General features: G+C 45.8%; 1 protein-coding gene across 1 annotated transcript; it reads left to right on the top strand.

Annotated features, from left to right (window-relative positions):
* Positions 1 to 5955: 5955 nt before the first annotated feature.
* On the top strand, positions 5956 to 8337 carry LOC123402014 (protein LYK5-like). Its single transcript, XM_045095867.1, has one exon. The coding sequence runs from the start codon at positions 5967 to 5969 to the stop codon at positions 8175 to 8177; it is 2211 nt and encodes a 736-aa protein (XP_044951802.1). The 5' UTR covers positions 5956 to 5966; the 3' UTR covers positions 8178 to 8337.
* Positions 8338 to 8899: the final 562 nt, after the last annotated feature.

Genomic DNA, 8899 nt, shown 5'->3' with positions numbered 1-8899 from the left:
AAACGAAATAAAAGGGGAATCTTCTGGAACGTCGGCATCGGGCTGTCACAACTCGTTTGGCTAAAACACTAGGTAGAACCATTAGTCCAAGAGATGATGTATGCTGTCATGAATTATCAAAACCTCCAAGGGAGCATATGTGCTTTCAACGGCTCGACAACAATTGTAAAAACTAAAAAACATGTAACGATTTAACCGGTTATAGTGCTGCTATAATTTAACGGTTCGGGTATCAAACGACCTCCGAAAGCGACATAATTTGGGAGGTAGTCTACGTAATAATATAACAAGACCACATGCCAACTTTTAACCCATTATGAGAAAGTTTTATTCCCACTTTAAAAATAATGTTTTTTGAGATGCCACAGGCACGTGCGTGTGTGTCTTGTCTCGAAATGGTCCATGAAGAAAATTGGGTGAACCGGAAACTACGAACGGATGCACTTTTGAAAAATGACGACAATGGACTATCGATGCAATGTGGATGATGCGATGATGCATGAGGCAAAAAAAATAAAACAAACGAAAATAATGGAATACATGGAAATAATTTAGAGCGTCGGTCTCGGGCTATTACAGTGAAGTTCTATATGTGCAAGTATGTACTTTGCAATTCAATTTCATCATACCAGTTTCAACGGCCATATGTGGTTCCTGTTAAGCCTGGTGTAGTTAATAAGCCCACTGCTTATATTAGTTTTTTAACAATGTGATGTTCATTTATACAATTTGATGTTTAAGCACGAGCGCTCTATGCATTTTCAATAGTACCACTACGAATGACTATATTTGGTTGTTGTTAAGCCTGTTGTAGTGAGCATCTGCCTTTCCATATTTACGTAACAATAATTAGTGTTCTTAAACTTGCACAATACCAGTTTCAATGACTATAATTTGTTGTTGTTAAATGTTAAGCATATTGTAGTTAACACGCCTCTCCTCTTCTTATTTGGTTACCTAGCATGCTTAAACGTGCACGCTGAAGCTATCATTTTGAGATCATGTTATTTACCATGCATATATTTGGTTAATGTTTAGCCTGTCATACTTAACATGCCTTTTAATGTACTTACCCACGACAATATTGGGAATGGTTGTTTTTTTCCATCAAGGTTAATTTCATCACATGCCTTATATATACTCCCTCCGCCCTATAGTATAAGATGTTAATACATCAAATATGTGAGTATGTTGGATGCAGTAAGACCTCATATACTAGGATAAGGAATATTGTACTACGTCACTGTGCAATTTTAGTTTACCTTCTAATATTAACTTGCTGCTTGTAGGTACATATGTCACTAGTAAAGATTCATGCGTCGACCCTTTTTGCGTGTGGGGCAATGAGATATTCATGAACTATCATAAAGTGAGGAAACTAATAAAGATTTTGAATAAAATGGAACAAAATATGGTAATTAAACTATTTATGTACACCTTATCCAAGACAACAGTGAACTGTAGGATGGTAACTAACAACTTTGTACCCTTCTTTTTATTGTCCATAATTAGTTGTTAGCTTACAAATTTATAAAGTCTCGAACTTTTTTTTTGTAGTGGTTCCCAAAGAACTTTACTCAAGATTACCTTTCAACTACATGATTATTGAACATGCAAAGGTTACAGTATATCTATGAGGCCACGATGACTATCTAGATGTCCTCATCAAGACATAGAAGGATGGGAAGTCCTCCATCACAAGGGACTAGACTAGAGTCATGCGTGCATTCTACATGGAGTAGGATACAATATGGGCATTCTCCTTCACCTTGTACAACTACGAGAATATATTTCACCTATTTATTTACCACATTTAATACATGTATGCAATCGTGGTTCATCAATCTTTATTTGGTCCTTACGTAATTATTATTTCTTGATGTAATTCTTGAACATATGTACTGGTGAATGAAATAATGCATTGGTTGTTGAATATATATCTATATAAGATGGATATGATTTTTTTATAGAATATTGTCAATTCAAACTCTATTTAAATTTTAAATTGCGGTAATTAAATTAGTGGAAAAGTGTGATGTGCGGGTCATTACAACGCACACGTTTTGTAAAGCAGAACGTGATAACGTGTATGATATACCTCATGATTCGACGTGTTTCACAGAGAATCTATGTGCGACAGTGCACACAATTGTTGTGTGAAAACCACGTGTGATGTTAGACAATATAAAAAATAGTTGAACTGCCCTAAATGTTTGTGATAGTCTCATTATCATACACGCTTTATAATGTTTAATTGTTTGTTATGTCGTATGCATCCGACACGAGTACGAAAGTTTGAGTTTTTGGGAATCTTTGTACATCGCAAACGACATGGTAGGACAAAATGTTTGTGATAGTCTCCTTATTATACACACTTTCCAATTATGAACTGTTTGTGATGTGACGCACATCATAAACGATACACCACAGTATTGCGCGTGCAATTGTAATGTGATTTCACACGAGTACCAAAGATAGGCTGTATGGGGAATACTACATATCTCAAATGATTGACGGGTAACTCTCATTTGTGATAGATGCAGACATCCCATACGCTTAGTTTTACTAAATGTTTGCATTCATTGGTCACCATCGTCGTTCATTTTTTTGTGTCGTGTGGGATGGATCCCCCTATCGCCCACATAGGCATGACAATGATTTAAAACTACAACGTGGAAAGGGGTTAAAAACCATTTGTATAGGCCGTCGTTGCACCAGTGCTAGGACCAACTAGAATTAGAACTAGAAGGACTAGAAGAGGCTCCAAAAACTTGTGCCTAAAAGATCTCAATACCGCAAGTATATATAGGTGGGCGGAGAGATGGCAGCCAAGAGGAGGAGGAGAAGAACTCCCTCCCCTTGTGCCCGCCAAGGAGGGAAGGGGGGGGGTCCTTCCCTTCCCCCAATCTGCCTTCCTTCCAAAGGGAAGGGGGTGCGCCTCCCCGGTTGGGCCCTTATGGCCCAAGTTGCTTTCCTTCACTTGGCCTTTTTAGGCCCATTGATATTTACTTAAATATAAAATTGTTCTAAATACTTTCAGATCATTTTATATATAATTTAAAATCTCCGGAAACATTTTCCACCTATATATATTTATCAGTAATACCCGGTATTATCTGATACTCTATGAAACCCTTCCGGTGATCCCTAAACGCTTTCGAGTCCTGTCAAAACTATTCCAAATATTAATGAAACAATTCCATTAGTAAATCCTCGATACTCTCCTCCTACTAACACTCAGCATATCAGGACTACCTTAAGCTTGTCACGTCGTAGGTTCGGTAACTCATAGTCATGAATGAAACTCCTTTGTTCAATGACCGATGTTAGAACCAAGGACGTCCATATCGATCCCTATGAGTACAAAAATGATATTCAAGTGAACCACTGGTTACCATGCGACATTGCCTTTGTTTCGTGATACTGTACAAGATCTGAGAATCATCGGTATCCTCTTGAATCATTCACATGCTCATTATACTGTTATTCTCGTTACTGGTTTTGTTCTTCTTTCTCGTTGATGTGTTCCGACATCCCTGTGACATACTCACATGTGTCTGGCCAAACGATGACGGATGTCGGCACACAGAGAGGGCCCTAAGAATATCTCTCCATCATCGAAGGAGCAAATCCCACTTATCTAGTCCCTTGTATAACTTTCCAATGAACTTGTAAGTTGTCGTTATGATTGTGTACCTACATATGATGTTTGAGCAACCCAGAGCTCATCGTACAGTAAGAAGTGACTATAATACTCTCTCATGGTCTAAGGAACATAAAACACACATTAACACTCCGTGTTATAACAATTGACTTTAGACGATATTATCTCAAAGTATAGCATACAAGTTTGGGTTGATTCAATATGATTGTTCTTCTAATGTCTTACTCTCACTATTGTTTTAGGACTATATGTTTACTTAACGATATCCTAAGATCCGGGAAACATGATCACTAACAACACTTGAGCTACTCTTAGAGGCGAGGCTAGGAACCTTTGTTTTACCGTTTATTCCACACGTGTATATGAGTTTTCCGTTGAATCGCATATTCCAAAATCATAGCAGTTATAGCATAGAATATAAAAACTCTCAACTATGAATATGGTAATATAGTAATATAATATCATTGCCTCTAGGGCATATTTCCAACACGAATGCACCTATATGAGCTTCGATTGTAGACGTTGCAGTCTATGAGGCTTGGGTGATCTCTAGTAAGCTCGTGAAGAGATTAGGGAGTACGACATATGTGCTCCAAACCACAAGGCATCCTACTGGCAGCCAGGTACTGGTTAAGATTTTGAGTGAAACCTCTTCACACAAAACTATCAATTCAAGGTATAGTTCATTGTCAAGTTGTGAATGGATGTAACTTAAAGCTCTAGACAGAAGTTCAACTTAACAATCTCTCTTGGGACACTAGTATTTTAAACAAGTTGAGAGAAAAGAAAAATATCTAAATGGGTATTTGAGATCTGATGGGGGGTTGTTTATAAATAAATGGGCTTGTCCCATTAACAATTTGTGTAATGGCAAAGTTGCCCATGAGAAAAATGTCAAGTGGTGGTGCTAATGTTTAGTCTCATACTACGAATTAAAAAAGTGTTGGAGCTCTTTATATAGTGGGTTCTATCCAGCGGTCTAAGTGGTGTTTTAAGAAGGGAAATAGGAGACCACACGTGCTATCACTCACCTCGCCTCGCCGGGCTCGGGCACAGGACAGGGCGGCGCACGCACGTGACAAGCACGAGAATGATCCACTGAAATCCAGTATGTTGCCTTGCACATACAAAGTTTCCTATTGTCGTTTTATTTTTTGGTGTCTAGACGTATGATACTTGTTCGGTAAATTTGACTTTGAAATCAAATTGGGTTTGAGATCATAATCGTGACACGATACCACCTCCAGTTCTCATGTATGTACTTCTTACGAGCCTCGGTCAAAGATACATTGGAAACACTTTGGGTTTTGTCTCGTCTTGCAACTTGCATCGTCAACATAGTCTACTCTATCCCTAACGCGAGCGTGTGTTGGCATGCATAAGAGCGGGTCTCTGAAATCATTCGTTCTTACGATCCTACACCGGAAGATGACGAATTACGAAAGCGCTCTCTACGACCGCTCAAATTCTTCATCATGAGTCTTCTTTCGTCCAGGTCGGACAGTGCTACTCGTCGTTATCTTCATAGTCATCAACAACAAATCGTCACGAAAAACATCATCAACAGTGTCGCTCTTGCACGAGCTAACGAACAGTATGTCTATCGTGATTTGTTTATGTCTCTATCTCTAGTTGTTGTTTCATGTGCGATGCTTCTATGCATGTTTTTTGATCACATAGTATGCTAGATTGTTGCATGCTAATTTCTGTTATAAACATGTACTCCTTTCATCCCATAATATAAGATCATTTTATTAGTAGGGCCTTTTAGAGCTCAGCCTTCAAGAAGCCGTTATTTTTTGAAAAATCAAAAATTCAAACTTCCTGGTTTAAAAAAATCAGAAAAAATGTAAGTATAGAAGAATGTGCAAAAGTTTAGAATGAAATACCTTAAGATGCGATCTATAAAAAAAGAACAAATGCATGGATTTTTTAGATGAATAGTGTCATATATTAAAAAGCCATTGCTTTGTTTTTTTACACAACCTCTATTTTAACGTATTTGATTCTGAAAACATAAAGGTTTATTGTTTACTTGTCCGGCCTTAATTGAAATATAAAAATATGAATTTAGTTTTTTCAAAAACCGTCCTTTATGGAGGCCAAGCTTCAAACGGCATTTTCGCATTTTTTTACACTATACTAATAGAAACATTTTTAGATTATAAGACAGAGGAGAATTATTTACTGAAATTAATTATGAGTTTACTTGATATTCAGTCTAATATTCCACCAAGATTGTGACGTTGTGTGGTCTATCACGACGAAGAAAAACCCGGTCTCGTGGCATCTTTTTTCCGAAATGGAAGACTCGAAGACGACTGAAAAGATTGACCCGTCTTCTAGCTCCAGCTGTAGTCTACGCTCTGCAGCAACCACCCACTGGAAAGAGGAAACCAGAGCCACCTTTAATTCCGTCCGTCCGTCGTACCGCCGCATACCCGGGCCGAGAACGCCGGCCACAGTGCCACACTCCCACCCCGGTCCGTCCCCCGAAGCAATGGCCGCTCCGCCGGGCAGACGGGGGCTCGCCTTCGGCACGGCGGCGCTCGCGCTCCTCGCCATCCTCGCCGTCGCGCGAGGGCAGCAGCAGTACGAGGCCAACGCGCAGACCAACTGCTACGGCAGAAACGGAAGCTCCGTGCTCGGCTACGTCTGCAACGCCACCGCCGCGGCCGCCCCCTGCGCCACCTACGTCGTCTTCCGCTCCTCCCCGCCGTACTACGGTACGGCCGTCTCTATCTCCTACCTCCTCGGCTCCGATCCGGAAGCCGTCGCGGACGCCAACGGCGTTCCAACCGTCTCCCCGCTCGCCGACTCCCGCCTCGTGCTCGCGCCGGTCCCGTGCGGCTGCTCTCCGCGCGGCTACTACCAGCACAACTCCAGCCACACCATCGAGCTACGCGGCGAGACCTACTTCATCATCGCCAACAACACCTACCAGGGCCTCACCACCTGCCAGGCGCTCCTCGCGCAGAACCCAAGGCACGGCAGCCGCGACCTCGTCGCCGGGAACAACCTCACCGTGCCGATTCGCTGCGCGTGCCCCACGCCGGCACAGGCCGCCGCTGGGGTCAGGCACCTGCTCACCTACCTCGTCACGTGGGGCGACAGCGTCTCGGCCATCGCCGATCGCTTCCGTGTCGACGCCCAGGCCGTGTTCCAGGCTAACAACCTCACCGCTAGAGAGATCATATTCCCCTTCACCACTCTGCTCATACCGCTCAAGAGCGCGCCCACGCCGGACATGCTCGTGTCGCCTGCGCCGCCGCCCGCACCCGCGCCGCCGCAGGCCCAGCAGCCGCCGGCGTCCGGCAGCGGGAAGTGGATTGCCGTCGGGGTCGGTGTTGGTGTCGGCGTTCTTGCGCTGGCGAGTCTTATTGGCCTGATGTTGTTATGTGTCCGCCGGCGGCGGACACGGCAAGGCGTTAGGGAAAGGGGCCGTTTGAGCAAGGTGGTTCTCGACGTGCCCTCGTCGGCGGATTACAACGCTCTTGCCTCGGGCAAGCATGCATCGTCGGCTACGACGACCTCCGCATCTTCATCGGCGTTGGTGTCCAGCGATGCGCGCGCCGCGGTGGAGTCCCTGACCGTGTACAAGTACTCGGAACTCGAGAAGGCGACAGCTGGTTTCTCGGAGGACCGGAGGGTCAAGAACGCGTCCGTGTACCGCGCGGAGATCAACGGCGACGCGGCGGCCGTGAAGCGGGTGGCCGGCGATGTGAGCGGCGAGGTGGGCATCCTGAAGCGTGTGAACCACTCCAGCCTCGTCCGCCTGTCTGGTCTCTGCGTCCACCACGGCGAAACCTACCTCGTGTTCGAGTTCGCCGAGAACGGCGCGCTCAGCGACTGGCTCCACGGCGGCGGCGCCACCCTCGTGTGGAAGCAGCGCGTACAAGCGGCCTTCGACGTTGCCGACGGCCTCAACTACCTCCATCATTACACCAACCCGCCGTGCGTGCACAAGAACCTCAAGAGCAGCAATGTCCTCCTCGACGCCAACCTCCGCGCCAAGGTGTCAAGCTTCGCGCTAGCGCGGTCAGTCCCCACCGGCGCTGATGGCGGCGACGCGCAGCTCACCCGCCACGTCGTGGGCACCCAGGGGTACCTGGCCCCAGAGTACCTGGAGCATGGCCTCATAACGCCCAAGCTCGACGTTTTTGCCTTCGGCGTCATCCTCCTCGAGCTGCTGTCCGGGAAGGAGGCGATGTTCAACGGCGGCGACAAACGAGGGGAGACGCTGCTGTGGGAGTCAGCGGAGGGACTGGTCGTGGACAACGAGGACGCACGCGGCAAGGTGCGGCCGTTCATGGACCCGCGGCTGCACGGCGACTACCCGCTGGACCTTGCCGTCGCTGTGGCGTCGCTGGCGGTGCGGTGCGTGGCGAGGGAGCCCAGGAGGCGGCCGTCCATAGACGTGGTGTTCGCGACGCTGTCAGCGGTGTACAACTCCACGCTGGACTGGGATCCCTCGGATGACGGCAACTCTCGCTCTTCGATCGTCGGGAGATAGTATTACAGAGCAAAATCACTTTATGTGTAAGCGAGAGTGAAGAACCCATGTATGTATATTTATTTATTTATTTTAGTCGTGACAGTACTATTAAATTTGTTCAACATAATTATAAATCAGTTGCTGGATGCTCGGCAGAGACCGTGGCACATGGCTGCTACGAAGCGTCTATTTTAAACCTTGTATTTGTAGATGAGGTTGAAATCAAATCCTAAACTTTAAATCCCTGAATTCGGCACCCTATATTTAGCCATCCCACACAATCTCAACCCTAGACCTATTTGTCGCATCAGGAAAATGACAATCCCGACTGGGATGTCAAGCTTGTCTCACTGACTATTCGGCCCCACACGCCATATTCGTCTTCTTCAATCTTTTCTTTCTCCTCTCTCTCACCTAACAACAGGTTCATCTAAAAATCTTACAATCGCGTGCTCCGGTCAAGCGCGGGCGCGGTATCTAGAGAGGTGGCCCAATAGGAGCCGGTGTGCGGCTGTGGCCTGAGAGGAGCGCCGGCGAAGTGAGGAAAGGAGCGCCCATGACCATGAGGTGCGACTATAGCCGGAGAGGAACGTCAGGGGGGCAGCGGACATGCCCCGAGACTGCTTGAGGTGTAGTCTCGACCTTTATGGTCAGCACGACGACTCGACGAGGGGGGCAGCGACGGGCATGCACGGGGGCTTGGGCCAGCCGTCGGCGCGATGTTGGCGCAAACCCGACCA

Source organism: Hordeum vulgare, chromosome 6H (genome assembly GCF_904849725.1).
Source record: "Hordeum vulgare subsp. vulgare chromosome 6H, MorexV3_pseudomolecules_assembly, whole genome shotgun sequence".
Taxonomy (NCBI): Eukaryota; Viridiplantae; Streptophyta; class Magnoliopsida; order Poales; family Poaceae; genus Hordeum; species Hordeum vulgare.
Note: the sequence above shows the minus strand (reverse complement) of the source record. Positions and strands in the feature narration are given on the sequence as shown.

Bases quoted from the DNA above. Each gene is read 5' to 3' on its own strand.
- LOC123402014 (XM_045095867.1), top strand. From the start codon at position 5,967: ATGGAAGACTCGAAGACGACTGAAAAGATTGACCCGTCTTCTAGCTCC.